The 18,966-nt window shown below is 44.2% G+C and overlaps 1 protein-coding gene across 3 annotated transcripts in view; it reads right to left on the bottom strand.

The window, feature by feature from the left end:
• CERS3 (ceramide synthase 3) overlaps positions 1-18,966 on the bottom strand; it is a 60,624-nt gene that overhangs the window by 30,380 nt on the left and 11,278 nt on the right. For 2 of the 3 annotated variants that reach the window (XM_054041013.1, XM_054041015.1), the window contains exons 2-6: positions 14,213-14,428; positions 12,377-12,494; positions 10,694-10,812; positions 1,462-1,519; positions 398-448 (exon numbers count right to left, since the gene is read on the bottom strand). In XM_054041013.1, the coding sequence (XP_053896988.1) occupies positions 398-448; positions 1,462-1,519; positions 10,694-10,812; positions 12,377-12,494; positions 14,213-14,394 (528 nt within the window). In that variant the 5' untranslated portion in view covers positions 14,395-14,428. The remainder of the gene's footprint in view (positions 1-397; positions 449-1,461; positions 1,520-10,693; positions 10,813-12,376; positions 12,495-14,212; positions 14,429-18,966) is intronic. The other variant, XM_054041014.1, reaches the window with a different exon arrangement.

Below are 18,966 nucleotides of genomic sequence, written 5' to 3'. Positions count from 1 at the left end.
ATTCTAGTATGCCTTCTCCGTCAGCAACCTGCTCCATATGAAGATTTCAGAGTAGCAGCTGTGTTAGTCTGTATCCGCAAAAAGAACAGGAGTACTTGTGGCACCTTAGAGACTAACAAATGTATTTGAGCATAAACTTTCGTGGGCTACAGCCCACTTCTTTGGATGCAGAGTGCATCTGCATTTACTTGCAAACCAGTGAAAATAAATCAAGTCCATCATTATTATTTACAAATTAAAATTGTAACATATTCACACATCTGATAACTGAAACTGAAGTAGTTTATTTATATTAAAAGTCTATGCATCTATCTAAACTGTGAAAGGGCCATTTCCTCCACTGGGGAAAACAACAAAAATACCATGTTGATCAATGCAACAGTTCTAAAGAGCTCACCTGAAATGGATAGCCAACCCACACTTGCCATATATCATAAAACCAAGGTTTCTGGGGAAAGACAAAACCATGCAAAGAATGAGCAGTTAGTCAATCTTAGCTCAGAAATATTTAAAAAGTAACTCTAGGTTGAAGCAGGATTACCAGTTATATTCTCATACTACATTTTCTCTATCAACTGTACTCTAAAGCAATCACGTGCCAGTCCCAGTTCTTCAGATGATGTCCCAAATGTCTCGGGAGATTTTTGGGGCACCTGAAATGTTTCATTTGACCATTTTATCATTCAAGACATTGGATTTCTTTTATAACTACCGTTTGTTCAAGATACATTGCTACAGCGATTAGAATTTGTACTGTCTTTATCAGGCACAGTCTTTCCAGCGGAACACGCATTCAGCAAGATGAACAGTGCTTGGAGTGAAGAAAAAAGCCAAATGGGCACTTAACCCATCCAAGCAGTTCTTTTGCTCAAAATGAATGTTAATGACATCTGTGCAGTGTGTCCTGAGAAACTCATTCAGAACATTAGCTTACAGGGAAAAATCCTCTGCTCCAACAAGAACACACATATTGATGTTGAGTATTGACAATAGCAACCACGGTGAACATTTAAAAAAAAAAGTGGCCTTTTAGTTTTTGTCTGAATGTGACTCTAAAAAAATGTTACAACAAAAGTCTCCTGGTTTTTGATTTTGAAAATATGACCACGTTACATGAAATCCACGGGATACATTGTAAAACCATCACCCACCCGTCTATTAAATAACGCAACACTGCCTGACAATAATAATTTTTGCAATTCTTCCTTAAAATGCTGGTTAGATGTAAAATTACATTTTATCGAGAAAGAATAATAGTAAGTTTAAATGTAAATAAAATCTGGGTGAAAAGACTAAGCTGTAATTTAGATTATAATACTTTATAAAACAGCATTATGGTCTGAATCCAAAGCCCATTGAAGTCAATGGGAAATCATCCACTGACGGCAAAGGCCTTGGGAATACGCCCTTATTTTGTTACAAGTGTGATAAGAATTGAAAATCTCCTCCAAATTAACTTACGTCATATAGAAATATAAATCCAGCAATGGATGATGTGAGATAAAATGAAAATCGCCAGCTGCAAAACAAAAACAAAAAAAGGAAAATCAGAACATGGATTGCTCCTGCCTAGATATTATGCAGAAATGGAATTGTGGCAGCCAATCCGTGTGGCTGGAGACTGAACAATTCCCGAGACACAAAATATACAGCTTTATCCTCTGCCTGGTTGTGTCTACCAGTCACCATATGATTATCTCTCAATCGCCATTATGCAAATATTTCTCTTTTGGATTGGCTAATCGTTATTAACAACCAGGTGTAGGGATCTACATAACCATAATAGGGCTAAGGAATGTGCACATTTCTCTGTTATGATTGTCTAAAGTAACCCCTCTCTTCTGATGGCCTTTACAGAATGTATCAATATTTTTCCAGTGTGAAAGACAATGAACATCCATAGCAAATGGCAATTTGATTTACCGGTATATATGTTATAGGCGAGGCTGGTAGCACCATCTTATGTTAAGTTTGCCCGACACTTGCCATTGCATAGTCTCTCTCTCCTACTGCCAGATAGTCATATTTGAATAAGAACTTTTTCCTGTCATGGGGCGACTGGTCCCTTTAAGGGGGATCAGGGCCCAGTCTTCTTGGAGCTGCCTTCTGAAGACCCAACTAAGGGGTAACTGACTGCCCCGGGTAGCTAATTAAAGGTTAGTTAGTAAACAAACATCTGGACCTAGCATAAAGGTTATTTCGGGTTAGGGATGGTAGGTACTCTCATGGAGAGGTGCTCCGAGAGAGAAGTCTCCCACAGAGGAAATGTTTGTTCCCAGGGACAGGAAGCTGGTCAGGGGAACTCACTGGGGAAAGGACCTACAAGGTATGCTCCTAGAGAGAGAAGATCCCTAAGGGAGAGCTACAGTTAGCAGGCCACCAGGAAGGCCTGGTCCCAGTAAAGGGATCTCGAAACAGTGACCGGAAGGTGTGGTGTTTAGATGCTGCTTGTATTATTAGAACTGGGAGCACTGGCTGTTGGGAGTCTGAAAGGACAGGAAACAGGAAGGATGGGGGAGGAGTTGAGGAGGCTGGGAGAGTTACAGGGTGTGCAGCGACAGCTTGGAAAAGAGACTTCCGCTGTAAATAAAGTTCTGTTAAAGTTTGTTAATACCTTACGTGGTAGATACAACATTTTGGCGACGAGGCTGGATCTTCTGCCTCTGAACCCACTCGCACCCTTTCTGCAAAGCCCAGGTGAGCCTCCAATTGCTTTACTGCCTGGATCCATATGTTTGAGACTTATCTGCTTGCAATCAGCGCTACAGAGATTTCTGAAGTAAGAAAGCGTGCTCTGCTAATCCACTGCCTTGGAGCAGAAGGGCAGTCTATAATATAAGTGTAAAATATACACTTTTCCCCTTGCAGATGATAAATATGAGACTGCACTCACTGCATTAAATAATTTTTTGTGCCAAAAGTGAATGTAGTAGCTAATCGCTGCAGATTTCGCCAGCGTGAGCAGAAACCAGGGGAGACTATAATGCAGTATATTGCCTCCCTGAGGAGTCTGATTGCAACATGTGACTTTGGGAATATGGCAGATGAGATGATTAGAGACCAGCTCACTGAGAAAACAACCATGCTTCATGTAAGAGAACGCCTACTTCTAGAACCACAACTTACACTAGAAAAAGCAATACCCATTGCTATTCAGATTGAGTCAGCTACAGCTGAAGCCAAAATAATGAGCAAAGATACAGGAGGCCCAGTCCAGACTGTGACTCCTTTGCAGAAAAGTTCACTATCGCTACAGACAAACAACTGCAAAAGGAAAACTAATGAAAAGCCACTGAATCAGCGAATGCAAAATACAGTACAAGCATGCTTTCGCTGTGGAGCCCCACAACATCTTGCAAGCTACACAGGATGTCCAGCAAAAGTAGCTCAGTGCAACCATTGCAAAAAGATTGGGCATTTTGCTAAAGTATGTCGCAGTAGCCAGTTCAATCAACAGGTGCATGCAGTTACAATACCAGACGTTACTGTGCTGAGTGTAGACAAAATCACTACTGCACATATTCCAGAGCAGATAAAGTGCACTGTGAATGTTTCTGCCATACCCTCAGGCAAATCACACTCTGTTCAGCTAATGTTGGACACTGGCTCAGCAGGATCTAGACAACCTGATTCCATCTATTTGCATTACTTTAAAGATGTGCCTCTTACTGAACCCAAACTTCACTTGGTATGCTATTTGAAAAACCATATTCCAGTACATGGCTGCCTGCCAGCAATAGTTACTTTTGGTGATCGCTGTGTAACTGCAGAGTTCTACATTGTCCACAAATCAAGTATCAGAGGGGTAGCCGTGTTAGTCTGGATCTGTAAAAAGCAACGGAGGGTCCTGTGGCACCTTTAAGACAAACAGATGTATTGGAGCATGAGCTTTCGTGGGTGAATGCCCACTTCGTCGGATGACGCATTCACCCACGAAAGCTTATGATCCAATACATCTGTTAGTCTTAAAGGTGCCACAGGACTCTCTGTTGCATTGTCCACAAAGGCACTGCTATCCTTGGCAGAGATTTATTAGCTGCTTTAAATCTCAGGGTAGTTAATGGACGAATTGATCTTCCTGAGCAAAGCACTCTTGCGGTACACACACCAGTTTCAGCTGGGACCCAACTCCAGGTTGTGGAGAAACTCGGCTGTGCTTATGGGTTTCTGCATAAAGTTAAAATGCGGAATAATGTGATCCTATACGACAGAAATTACGGCTCTTATCATTTTCAGTCAGGGAAGCTGTTTCAGAGGAACTTAGAAAACTTGTTCAAAAGGACATTATTGAAGAGATTAACTCCTCGGATGGGTTTCACCTATAGTAGTGACGCAGAAGAAGGGTGGAGACATTCGCCTTTGTGTGGACTTAAGGGAGCCAAATAAAGCTATTGTGATTGACAGCCATCCTCTTCCTCACATAGAAGAAGTATTTGCAGAATTCCATGGAGCAAAGATGTTTTCTACTCTTGATTTGCAGAGCACATACCACCAGGTTATGTTGCATGAAGATAGCAGAGACCTCACAGCATTTATTACACATCAGGGACTATTTCGTTTTAAACGTGTTCCATACGGTCTCGCATCAGCCCAAAGTGCCTTCCAAAAAATGATGTCATTGATTCTGAAGAATCAACATGGAGTTCAGTGCTATTTGGATGATATTATTGTGTTTGGAAATACTGGAAATATTGTGTTTGGAAATACTGAGGAGCATGACAATAACCTGCAGTCTGTACTAAACTGCATCAGCAAAGCAGGCCTCAAGCTCAATAGGTCCAAATGCAAATTTAGACAAACTGAACTCTCCTTTCTGATGCATACAATTTCACAGGCTGGACTAAAACCTGATACAGATCATATCCTGGCAATTTCAAATGCTCCTCCTCCAACAGATTTGCAAACCTTATGTTCCTTCTTGGGTCTTACCTCCTGGTATGCAAAATTCATTCCCAATTATGCTTCTGTCATTGAACCGTTACGAGAATTACTACGGAGAAGTTCAACCTTAGTGTGGACAACGGATGCACAAGTTAGTTTCGAAAGGGTGAAAGACTTGATTGTACATAGTCCAGTACTTGCATTATTAAGACCCGCATTGCCCACAATTGTAACTACTGATGCTTCTGATTATGGACTTGGGGCTGTCCTCACACAACTTCATGAGGACAACACAGAGAGGACTGTTGCATTTGCTTCAAGGACACTAAGTAATGCTGAGAGAAAGACAGTTGAACAGAAAGTCTAAGGCTTTCACAGACAAATGGCGGGGTGCTAAGGAACCAAAGTTTGAGTGTGGTTCCTTTGTTAGAATATGAAAACCTGGAATCTGACGCAAAGGGGACCATAAATTCACAGCTCCTCTTAAAATCATAGAGAAGAAGGGACCTTACACCTATCGACTTTCTGATGGACGGGTATGGAATGCTTCTTATCTTGCACCTGCCTATGCACCAAGAGGAGATTATGCCAACACCCAGTCTGAGTTGGAGGACTTCACTGTAGAACCAACACAACAAGACATTGAACTGTAACCGGGGCTTGAGAGATGGCCTGTCAGACTCAGACAACCACCTGCCTGGACTAAAGACTGTATGTTATGTAGTATCTACAGTGTTTTCAGTGTAATATTCCTGCCAACAGTATAGTGTCTTGTTTCATATTTGTTCCTGGGGTTAGAATAACAATGTTTATTTTAATTTGGAAGTTTCTTAAGAGACGAGGGAATGTGGTGTTTAGATGCTGCTTGTATTATTAGAACTGGGAGCACTGACTGTTGGGAGTCTGAAAGGCAGGAAACAGGAAGGAGGGGAGAGGAGTTGAGGAGGCTGGGAGAGTTACAGGGTATGCAGCTGCAGCTTGGAAAAGAGACTTCCGCTGTAAATAAAGTTCTGTTAAAGTTTGTTAATACCTTGGGTGGTGGATACAACAGAAGGCCAACCTGTCAGGAACCACAGGCTATTCCTGAGAAGAGCTGTGGTTGGCAGGTCTCCATAGACCTCTGGCTCTGGGGAAAGAGTTTTCTGAGGTAGTGGCAAGAGATCCAACTCCGGGAAAGGAACTCGAGTCAAGAGAACCCTGCTGGTAAAGGACCTGGATAGAGGCAAGCAATGGACTCAGGTGGGACAAAAAATAAGACTGACTCTGTCTCCCAGCTAAAACACTGGGGATGAAGGTTTTACTTATACTTTGTGCTGGCTTTTTCTGTTAATAAATGAGACCCTCCAAAGGGCAAAGTCTTTAGTACCTGAAGGTCTGATTAGACTTCTTTATACCCCAGGTGAGGGGAAATCAAGGTAGAGGTCAGCTGTGGCACCATTTCTGGGGTGGCCTGCACTATTACACTTTCACAATCCTATTTCTCCTAAGAACCACATTCTGCAAGGTGATGAGCGCCATTAACTACTACTAAAATCTATGGGGCCTTGAGGGCACCACTTACCAACTTGTTTTAGTTCGCAATCAAACTAACTTCTATTGATCTCTTAACAGAAAAGGTAGAAAACAGCAGAGCTGTAGCAAACTGAGCAAATTGATGTCTCACTGCCTGATTTTGGCTGACCCTTGGGCCAGGTTAGCTAGCATTTTGCTGAGCCCGATTTTTGGTTTTGGGTGGCAGTCATGTGGTACTTGGCTTTTATCCAAACCGGGCAAAACATGAACTGAAATCTCCAAACAAAGCTTACAAGTGAACTGAAACCATATTGTTCCTTACAAATCTAGTAAAGAGATGTTGTAAATTCCAGCCAGCCCAGCACTGGTGTAATAGCTAAGGAGTCTGAGTAGGAGGTAATGGTCTTGAATTTGGGAAGGGCGAAGGATTGGGCAGGGGCATTCCAGGCCTATTTTTTAAGATGATGGAAATGCAATACATTACGCTTATTTCCTTTTCTTCAGGGATTGGTCTGACTCAACCCCCAACTTATCCCAAAGCAACTCTTGCTGGCCAAGGAGTGGCTCCAGCCAACATGAAAATGTTGCTTGATTTCAGGTGTCAAGAGTGGGAGTAGAGATAGACACGAGACACAAAATCTGGTGAAAACATTTTCTTAATTAACAGTGTTTCATAATACTGTTAAGAAACAGAGTTGCAGAATGACCAAGCAGATTTGACATGCTGAAGAAGACAAGACAAGATAGAACCCTGACAAGGAAGCTGCCTACACTAAAACTAATCCATAGACAGATACAGAGACGATGACTATGGGCTTCTGCTAACTCACGCAATTCATGTAAATTAGCATCTGAGACAAGATGAGAGAGCTGTAATATATGCTAGGAGAGCATATATGAACAAAGGCAGCCCCACCTTGTCTTGCACTGCCCTGGCTCAAAGCCAGCATCACAGGTGGAGCCAATGAGCGGATCAACGTGTTAGCCAGCATATGCAGTTTGTAGGGGTTCATGCAGATTTTCCCCCTCCCCCAGTTTTCAGCCCATTGCAGGCCTGATCATGCAAGGTGCAGATATCTAATCCTGTGAAGCAAGTGCTTAACTTTAAGTACGTGTAGGGTTACCATACGTCCTCTTTTTCCCGGACATGTCCGGCTTTTCGGCAGTCAAACCCCCGTCCGGGGGGGATTGCCAAAAAGCCGAACATGTCCGGGAAAATGGCGGCTCTGCTCCTCCCCGACTCTTTGGCTCTGTTTAAGAGCCGGGCTGCCTGAACGCTACCGGCTTCGGGCAGCCCCGTGCCTCCAGACCCTGCGCTGCTGGAGCCCGGGAGGGGAAGTGCCCGGCTGGGGGCGCAGGGTCCGGAGGCACGGGGGCTGCCCGAAGCCGGTAGCACTTGGGCAGCCCGGCTCTTAAACAGAGCCGAAGAGTCGGGGAGGAGCAGAGCCGCGGCGGCTGGAGCCTCCAGCCACTGGAGGCTCTGACACAGTGTCAGTTACACAGAGCCCCAGCCGCTGGAGGCTCTGTTTAAGAGCCGGGCTGCCCGAGAACTACCGGCTTCGGGCAGCCCCGTGCCTCGAGACCCTGCGCCGCCGGAGCCCGGGAGGGGAAGTGCCGGGCTGGGGGCGCAGGGTCTGGAGGCATCGGGGCTGCCCGAAGCCGGTAGCGCTCGGGCAGCCCGGCTCTTAAACAGAGCCGCGGCGGCTGAAGCCTCCAGCCCCCGGGGCTCTGTGTAACTGACACAGTGTCAGTTACACAGAGCCCCAGCCGCTGGAGGCTCTGTTTAAGAACCGGGCTGCCCGAGAGCTACCGGCTTCGGGCAGCCCCCTTGCCTCCGGACCCTGCGCCCCCAGCCGGGCACTTCCCCTCCCGGGCTCCGGCGGCGCAGGGTCCAGAGGCACGGGGGCTGCCCGAAGCTGGTAGCGCTGGGGCAGCCCGGCTCTTAGAGCCTAAGAGGAGCAGAGCCTCCAGCTGCGGGGGCTCTGCTCCTCTTCGGCTCTGTGTAACTTATACAGTGTAAGTTACGTAGAGCCGCCGGAGCCCCGGAGGGGAAGTGCCCGGCTGGGGGCGCAGGGTCCGGAGGCATAGGGGCTGCCCAAAGCCCGAGCGCTACCGGCTTCACGGTTTGCTGGGCAGCCTCCAGACCCTGCGCCCCCGGCTGGGCGCTTCCCCTCCCGGGCTCCAGCTGCGCTGGGGAAGCGCCGGCTGGGGGCGCAGGGTCTGGGGGCTGCCCGGGAAACCATGAAGCTGGTAGCACTGGGGCAGCCCTTTCCCCCTGGCTGGGAGTGGGAGGGAGGAGGGGGCGGAGTTAGGGTGGGGAAGGGGCGGAGTTGGGGCGGGGCTAGGGGTGGGGAAATGGGCGGGGCCATGGCCCGTGGAGGGTCCTCTTTTTTTATTTATGAGATATGGTAACCCTAAGTACGTGACTAGTTCTGTTTACTTCAATGGGCCTATTCCTGTGTTTAAAGTTAAGCATGTACTTAAATGCTTTCCTGATTCAGGGCCCGAGTGTTCAGCACCTTGCAGGATTTAGCTCTTAGACTCTAACCCTGCAACGATTTATGCATGTGTTTATGCATGTGAGCAGTCCCACTGACTTCAGTGGGACAGCTCATGTGTAAGTCTTTGCAGGACTTTTTGTGAGTTATGGTCCATACTATTTGCTAAATATTTCAGAAACTGTGTTTCGTTGTGAATTTGTAATGTGAACAAATCCCAGGACCCAAAGCAAAACTCACTCACGGGTTCTAATGAAAGACAATGGGATTTATACTCCTCTATCACTTAGACTCATCTATACTAGTAAAGTTTTGCCAGCATAATTATTCATTTTGCTAAAATAGTTATGCCAGTAAAAGCCCTGATTTGGATGCAGTTATATAGCTATAAATCTGCCTAATAGAGGCATAGATTATTTTGGTTCCCCCAAGCCAGTATAAACTATACTGCTATGAGCACTTTATACTAGTATATGTGCATCCATACTAGGAGTTTAGATCACTTTAATTATGCTAGCAGAGTTAAGGCAGTCAAAGTGTAGACAAGCCCTTAGCTGCTTTTGAAAATCTCACTCTTAAATGCTGTGTCTATCTTGGAATTATGAGCACACAGGTTTTGTGTTGATGAACATTTTTGTCATTCAACATGATTTATTAATGTCTGATTTATGAGACCATATTTCAGTTTATGTTCAGAAGCCGTTCTCCATGAGTATCCAGTATTCATTCTGTGTCACTGGCCACTTAATTCACAGGCTGCTGTTACTGCTCCCTGATATGACCCCTAAACCCCAAAATGGCTTTCACAATAGCAGCATAAATCCACATTTGAACAAGGACTAACAAGACCTTCTCTTTCAGCCCACATTTTTTGCAAACAAAACTTTGTTCCTATTCTCTGCAAGCTTCCATTGACAGCAAACTGGAGACAGATGAACAGAGGACATCCATTTGCTTGCAAACTTAAACAAAAAAAAACACCTGATAAGAAAGAGAAAGAACTTCATTTTTTAAAAATTATTCTTTTTGTGTGTTATGGTACATACTATTTGCTAAACATTTCAGTAAAGATTCAATAATAAAAATATTACCTATTAAGTGAACTGATATTAAATGGCACTGAATGCATGTGAAAACACATACATATATATATTAAATAGCACATCAGTAAGATGAGTGAGAGGAGTCCAGAATTTAGTGTCGTCACAACCATATACGTTTTCATCCCATCCATTGTGAAACATAGGACCTACAGAATTGGGATTTTTTTTTTTAACATAAATAATTCTCTACTGAAATGTAACACAGATGCAATATTCTACCATATCATTAGTTTTAAGATTCAAAAGACTCCCTAAATCCTGCCCTGAAACCCACTCCATTTAGTGGAACATGGCAGGCAGGATTTGGACTTTACATAGCACTCATTATAATGCTAATCCTTATGATGGTTCTTTCATTAACTGCCAAGACAGCAAAAATAATTGGGCTATTCCAAACAATATGGGCTTGGGAATCCCTGGCACCAGGCAAATGAAAAGGACCATGGTGATTTTATCTGCTCTACCATTTTCCTGCAGTGGGGCCTTGGTTAAGTCCCTTCACTTTCCTATGCCTCAGTGTCCCCATCTGTAAAATGGGGATGATTAGAGGGGCTCTGCTTGTCATACCTTAGAGGCCAAAAAGCTCTATGCAGCTGCAGTAAATGAGCCCACTTAAGGGGAACTCAAGTTGGGCACCCAAAATTAGTAGCCCCTTTTGAAATACGCAGGCCCACAATAAAGGTAGTTTTCTCTTCCTACCAAGCTTCCTGGAATTTCCGAAGCATCGTTGGGAGCTCAAGATTTCGCCGTCTCCTAAACCACTTTTCCACCAAACGAACTGTCCAGTTACACTTTTTGGCCAGGCCTTGAATCTCAGACTGTAAAAGGAGAGAAGTGTGTCAATGGCAAAAAGTAACATCTACATCAGGTACCAGCTCCACCGACTTCGTATTTTAAACAACAACGTCCCGAAATAGGCAGGTCAGTCAATTTTTTAAAAAACAAACCATTAATGTGATCTATTTACAGTTTGCCTGATAGCTTTTGGATCTAATTCTTGAACATTCATCATTGACATGTTATCTGTCAGCTATTCTCTGTAAAAAGGACACTGATTCGCCCCTCGCCATGGACATATTGTGCAGTTTTATGACGCAAGCTCCTTAGGTCTCATGCATGTAAATGAAGCAGATGTGAAATGTACAGGCCTAGAAGTTGAACAATTGTCTTCCTGTTCGCCTCAGAGGATTCAGGAAGTTAACATTTGTTTTTCATCACTGCAGCATTTACTGCTATGAATGAGAGATTTGAGCAGGGAGGATTTGGTACAGTGCCATATATGTTACTCACTTACACTCTGTGGCTTCTAAAGTGGCTTTAGCCAGTGACAACTGGTTATTATATTATTTATTGTATAAAGTGAGGGAGGATGATCTTGTGGTTAAGTCACAGGTCTGGGAGTCACAGGAGATCCCAGCTGCCAAAAGTTGTTGTATGACACGCTCTCTCTCTGCCTCAGTTTCCTCATCTGTTGCATGGAGATAAAATAATTAAAACTTGGCACTTATCTTCAAAGATTAATCCTCATGACATTCCTATGCTGGTCGATGCGTAATTGTCACCTTTGTTGTACAGATGGGGAAGTGAAGAAAAGAAGTCTAGCTACTTGCCCAAGGTAGAGGAGTTTGCCTGTGCAATTTAGGTCTGATCCCATTAGCAGGCCCCTCTTTGGCCATACCGGGCTAAAGAGAAAGTAAGCCAGTGGTGGAGCCAGGAACTGAACCTTGCAACTCCAGTTCAGTTTGTGGTTCTAGTCCTTACTCCTTTCTCTTAGGCATGGGAAGTATATACCACTGGCCATGTTAAGAAAGGGAGTGTTTTCAGACAATGTCCATGCTGCGGTATGTCCCTCCCACGAACAGACTGATTCATTTTCTGCATTTTCAAAATGCTGGAGTTTTATTTTAATTGCTCTTGTTTTGGTTTCCGAACCGACCACACGTTATCAGAGGTATTTTGATCCCGCATGCAGCCTATGACTAAACACAGAAGAGTCCATCAGACTGCTTCCAGCCCATTGTTTCAATTTTATTCCTTTAAAGTATAGCATAATATTGTTTTTAACTGACAGCTGTCCACTGCTGCTTTCTCCAAGTGGAGTTAGAGATGGATTATTGATCTTCACCAGAAGGAATATTAACAATCTGACCTAGAATAACATGCCAAGAAATTACACCATTTTATTAATGTTTTTATTTTATATTTTGGATGCTGTATACCTTGCCAGCAGGGTAGTAAAACAAATCCAAGTGAATTACATCATGCGCCGATCAGCTGGAATCCATCCCTTGGATGCATGATGTCACTGTGGATAGCTGATTGAAACATTAAGAGTTGGGATTTTCCATCCCCAAAGCACCTTAAAAGAATTAGAATGCTTACTTGGGATGGATGTTTTGTGCATTTTCGGAAATAATTCTCTAGAATAGCATTTGGCTGCGGCTTCACTCGCGTTATGTTCTTTATACCTAAAGCTTTTGCTAGAGGTATGGCAATATATCTGAAAAAGACACAACAGAAAAGCTCTCTCAAAATGCACAATGGTTAATGGCATTCAGCTAGCCCTCGAGGATGCTAAGGAATTAAATCTGAAACCTGGTTCATCTGTCATAGGAGACGTAGAACATTCATGAGCATCTTCAGCAGAGCTGCCTTAAGAGAAAACAATGGTATCCATACAGCAGAAGCCTGGTTCAGCAGAAAACAGCATTATCCTGCTTGCACAATCGCTCGATGGATGGTTTTTAATTAAACGTGGTCCTGAAATGCTGTACATTGCAAAGGAAAGTTCTTGGTTCTTCCACCCCTACATTTTTCAGAGGCTGGGCTGCTAGTGGAGAGATGTTATGCAATAGTCAAGGCCGCCTAAACAGAGAGGGGAGCTCTCATCACATGAGTCTGAGGAGGAGGGCGAGCTACTGGGGAGTACTGCTTACCCAGGTCAGGGGGAGGTAGGGGATCTATTCCCTTCCAAGGCTGTCTCAGCACCTTCCAGTCAATAAAGCACCTTGCTTATTAGGAGGGTCACCATCAGCCAATTGACGTTCTCTGAGAGGTGTCTGGTTTGACTGACAAATAGCACAGCATCTCACACAGCAATGGAGGGCAGAAACAGCTGTTTTCTGCTCCATCTCCCACAGCTGCGGAATGTGCTGTTGGCATGGCTGACCTAGTTAGGTAGGTCTCTTTGGAATAAGCCCTCTCACCCCTGCTGGTGTCCTGCTTAAAGTGAGTTCTTATTACCCAGAACAGTGGTCAGCGTCTTCCATGTTCAAAAGCAGATACACTGCTGGCCAGCTGGATGGCTAATTGAGCAGATGAGCCGTTTCAAAATGGCAATGAAGCAAGGCACAATTGGGCAAGCATTTGCTCAGGAGAGTAAGACTCTGAATTGTTATAAACATATAATCCACATTATTTTTGATCCTGAACACAAGTGATTTTATCTGGTTTTGTCGTAAGTTTGTCCAAATAGCCCCATTCTTCCCTGAAATAGTTATAAAAACCATACTAATAGCATTTTTTAAACAAAAAGAATAAAGTAAAAAAAAAAGAGGGGGGCGGGGGGCTGCAAAGCTTAACATGCTCATGCCTCAACCTCACGGGGCCAACCACAATCTGTCCTGTAAGATCACAACTGCAGTAACAGTTCTATGTTTGGTGCCAGATTTTAAAAAAAAAATCATCTTTACTAGAACTGCATGAAATACTCACACAGAACTTTGTGACCCCGTCCAGAACGTGTAGATTTGCTACATTTTGCGCACATGGGATATCTCAATCCTACACACCTGATCTGAAGACTCAGGGAGAGGAAGGAGGAGCTGGACCAGTGTGAGGTAAGTAAAGGGCATCAGAATATTTTATGGGTTGGTTTCATCTAGGGGGGAGGAAATGATGATCTCTTCTCAAACTCCAGCCTCTAAACATACCTTCAGGAGCAATCACTTCCCACTTTTGTAAACTGAGCTGCAGGATTCAAACTGTGAAACTGCAGGTGGTGGAGAGTCACATTACCTTCATAATGGCAAAATTCCTATAAACTTATTCTACCTTTATCACCTGCTGTGTTACCTGTAATATGCCTTTCTAGTGTAACCATTGGCCAAACCCATCTTTCTGAAAGAATTCACATACAGAACTAAACACATTTTAGTTTGCTAATATCCTTGGAGCTGAGGGGAGGAAACAAAGTAAAATTACATACAAGTTTCTTACCTTTCTATCACGAATCGGACCATCAGCATCACAAAAGCGTATGGTATCGTGGCATATAATTGATATGGCTTTGGAAAGACAATGCCATCGTGGTCTTCAAGATCTGCCCATGTGCAATTGGCAGGTATCCACAAGCTCTCCCACCAGAACCAGCTGTTGAGTGTCTTTAATACATAGGCCATGCTAAGCGGGTAGAAGAAGAATTTCAAATTTGTCCTGACATTGAAGAGAAATCACATGTATAATATATTGAGAATTATTGTTCAAAGTATGTAGTTAGGATTAATAAAAATAATGGCAAATGAAAAATTAAGGTGTCAATTGGTGTCATTCCATGACTTCAATGACTCTATGCTGATTTATACCAACTGAGAATCTGACTGGCTGTCTATATGAAACAGCTGCCGGAGGAATTCCTTGTTTAAGGTAAGCAAGGGGTTAACTTCAGCCTAGCATCTCTCTGTCCTGCACAGATGCTCAGATGTTTGGAAAACAGAGCTAGCAGAAAGCATTTGGGGCAGCTGATCTCCATGTTCAGGATTACAGAACTAGAATGATGCCTCAGGCTGGGGCATTTTCTGTTTCCTTTTCCACTTATGTTTGCTTATTAATAATTCAAAATAAGATTTGTCCCTTTGGGAAGAGACCTTGCTGACTGCAATTTTTTCTCTGTGCTGGCTCATTTCAATTTACAATAGCTTAGTTAATAATCAATCAGATCTACTGAACCCACATTTATAGTCTAGTGTATAAATACACAAGATGGGCTCGCACAACACTTGTGTAGAGTACTGCTTGTCTAAATTAAGTGCAAGATAAAAAGGGATAAAGAAGCAAAAGGGAACCCAATTTTGTATTGGTGAGGCTGCTAATGTTTGGTTGTCAAGTCACTCCTGCTTAGTAGGCTGGTTGCAAAGGACTCCTGGATCCTAATTCTGCAAACAGAGCTATCCATAGTGCCAAACATCATATTTACAGAGAGCAGCCCCACAAAATAGAGCTGTGCAGAAACCGGCTATTTTGTTTTGTGGGAAATTCTGCAATTTTGAAATTTGCCTTCATTCCAAAAGAGAAGGAAATGCCCCCCATCCCAAAATCAGAATTTCCCACTGAATTAAAAGTTTGGGGAAATTTTGTTTTGGGTTAATTGAACATTGTTTTGATAAAATAAAGGGTGTTTTCCCCAATATTATTCGTAATAATAAGGTCAAAATGCATTGTTTCTGTACAAAATTTCACCAGTCGACAGCAAATGTATCAATTTAATTGAATCAGCATTTTCAGATGGAAAAGTGCTCTGTTGGGAAAATTTCAACCAATTCTACCTAAAGTGTGGTACTTCCTCCCCATTGGGATGGTTTGCAGTCTTCAGTGTTTTAGCCCACGAAAGCTTATGCTGAAATAAATGTGTTAGTCTCTAAGGTGCCACAAGTACTCCTGTTCTTTTTGCGGATACAGACTAACACCGCTGCTACTCTGAAACCAGTCTTCAGTGTGTGCAGGATTGAATGCTAAGAGTTTAACCCATTATTTGCATGCTGAAGATTGCATGTGAGCTCATGTCTCCTCAGACATGCCCATTCGCCCTTCATACCCAACCCATTTTTACTCTATCCAACTGTGAGTAAAGGATTGTTCAGTGCAGAGGATACCACCTAACTCTTAACTTTGCACTCACATGCAGCTTCTATCTGCACTGGCTTTGACACGCAAACTTTCCAGATTCAGACCTTAGTCCATTTCGGAGATGCATTTTTACTCAACTGCAAAAAGTCAATTTATTGTGCATCCATTTTTAGATGCTTTCTTAAAAGAGAGTGGTCTCTTCTAGACCCTTCCAGCAGACCTGTGAAACAACTTGTGTGTCACAGGACTGTGTCATATGGAGCTGCGGTAATCCAGCTACTTTTAATGAAGTTACTGGCCATACACAGTAGTCAGTATTGAAACATTAATAACTCACCCACTGAATATTTTTAAATACCAAAAGGGGATTATAAAAATCTACTGCATGGATGGTGTTGGTATATATTTATATGTCTAAATTAAAGGTGGTGGGAGAGGGGGTAATCATGTTATTCCTGGGCAGAGACCTTGTATGCTGAGTTTTGGCCCACAGCAAATTTTTATTGCTGAATTATAAACCCCTAGAAGTAGGGATTTATAATGGGACTGTTAACAGTCTCTTAACTACAGCTAGCAGGCACCATGATAATGAAGCAGAGCTTTAAAACCTGATTTTTTAGTTCAGACCCAGAGGTTTACAGACTATGTTGAGAGACTCCATTATATAGTCATTTTCCTGAATGTTTTTTTTTTAAACAGACTAAATTGCAAACTGTCAAAAGCTGTCAGAGTTGACAATGCACATAAAAAGAGACCAGTCTGATGTAACAGTGGACAGAGCACCAAAGTTTCCCCCCATGCTGTGATGCAGCATGGATTTATACACCCGACATATTGAAATATTGAGGGCAGCATATATCTTTATACTGGATTCTTGGGATGTTAAAATCTCCTCCGTCCAGTACTGTGTGCCAATACTACTGCTACTGTAGTATTTAATAACTTTACTGTTTTAGGACCAGATGCAGCAATTCATTCCTTTTCAGCAAAGCATTTAAAAATAAAAATAAAAATATCTATCTCACAGAATTGGAAGGGACCTTGAAAGGTCATTGAGTTCAGTCCCCTGCCTTCACTAGCAGGACCAAGTATTGTCCCTGAGTGTGTTTTTTTTGTTTTGTTTTTGCCCCCGGATCCCTAAATGGCCCCCTCAAGGATTGAACTCACAACCCTAAGTTTAGCGGGCCAATGCTCAAACCACTGAGCTATCCCTCCCCCCAAAGCACATGCATAAGTGCTTTGCTGAATTAGGGCCTTAGGGTCTGAGCCACAACCCACTGATGTCAATGGAAATCTTTCCATTCACTTCACTGGGTTTTGGATCAGGCCCTTAAGTTTAAATTGTACTCACATACAGATACCAAACATGAGCGGCAGAGTACAATTCAGGGGGCTTCTGCAGCACTGGGAAGGCGAAGGATTCATCCAGTCCCAGCCAGACTGTGCAGCAGCAGAATAGAGCCCCTGAAGTTTCTACTACAGCATGAAGGCTTCTACTGTAGCCCTCACAGCTCCTGTCTCCCGGCTTCACAGCAATGACTGGTGGATCCATGCAGCAGGAGATTCACAGGCCCTGCTTCTTCTCCTCAATAAACCCGAATCCATGGGAGCATGCAGAATGCCTCTATGAATGGGATTCTGGGGCATATCCCTGTGGCATAGTTCTCCACTTCTGCACCACAATTCAAACAAAATACAGACCCTCCCATTCTACTAGGAAGTGCCTCATGATGCCAAACAAATATGCATGCAACTTTTCCTATGCTAGACGAGGGAGGTCCTCTGAGATTCCTCTTTTCTCCCCCCACAGGACCCTTCCACCAGGCAAGTAATGCTAGATGCAAGTCCATTAGGAACATATTAATATTACTCTGTGCTTTGGTGGGGAGGGGGGCGTAGACCCTTGAGAGTGGCAGAACCGTCTCTTCCACCAAGAAGTTGCTCAAGGCACTACCTTGGCCTGAGAGTCAGGACTTGGTCTCTGATCTCAGTTCAGCACAACAGCATGGTCCGTCTGGAGTGCTGGACTGTCTAGTAGTTTTATCCCTTACATTTACCATTTGATTGTTTTTTGGTATCCTAATAAAATGGGTGGGCAAACTTTTTGGCCCGAGGGCCACATTGGGGTTGCAAAACTGGATGGAGGGGAGGGGAGGGAAGGCTGTGCCTCCCCAAACAGCCTGGCACCCTCCCACTTCCCACCCCCTGACTGCCCCCCTCAGGACTCCTGACCCATCCAACTGCCCCCTGCTCCCTCTCCCGACTGCCCCCCAGGGCCCACCGCCCCTTATACAAGCCCCCGGCCCACTTACCATGCCGAGCAGAGCATGCAGAACAGCATGTCTGGCTGCCACGCCGGCCGGAGCCAGACACGCTGCCGCTCTGCTTGGCAGAAGCGCACAGCTCCGCCGCCCAGAGCGCTGCCTGCGTGATTCTGCGGGGGAGAGAGAGACAGCGGGGGAGGGGCCGTGGGCTAGCCTCCCCGGCCGGGAGCTCAGGGGCCGGGCAGGATGGTCCCGCGGGACGGATGTGGCCCGCGGGCCGTAGTTTGCCCACCTCTGTAATAAAAACACCCTGCAACCACTGCCTGCTCCATGTCTGTTTCAGTTATGCCAGATACCACCTTCCTAAATCCAGTGGAATTTTGAAAACTCCTCCCTCTAAGTCCACATAAGCACGGCCATACTGGGTCAGACCAAAGGTCCATCTAGCCCAGTATCCTGTCTTCTGACAGTGGCCAGTGCCAGGTGCCCCAGAGGGAATGAACAGAACAGGTAATCATCAAGTGATCTATCCCATTGCCCCCTTGACACTTTATTTTTCCTTTCATCAAGCTTATGAATACATACAATTCATCTCAGCTGCCCCCCGTTATCCCCATCCACCTTTGCTCACCAACTCTCTCTCCAAGCACTTCCACTGATGCGCAACAGCTGCTCCCAGAAAACCTCCATTATAGCCTTATGTTTTAATACTAGAGCCCAATTTATTTTGTAAGCATGGTCCAAGGACCCTGCCTAGCCTGGTTTTTCTGTGCGTGCCCCCTGTTGCACCACACAGTCCATACCCTGTGCCATGTTCACCACCCATCACCAGTAATGGTGATCCTCTTTGTCTACTTCAAGTCG

The sequence above is a fragment of the Malaclemys terrapin genome, chromosome 10, assembly GCF_027887155.1.
Source record: "Malaclemys terrapin pileata isolate rMalTer1 chromosome 10, rMalTer1.hap1, whole genome shotgun sequence".
In the NCBI taxonomy this organism is placed as follows: Eukaryota; Metazoa; Chordata; order Testudines; family Emydidae; genus Malaclemys; species Malaclemys terrapin.
This window is presented reverse-complemented; position numbering and strand designations above follow the sequence as displayed.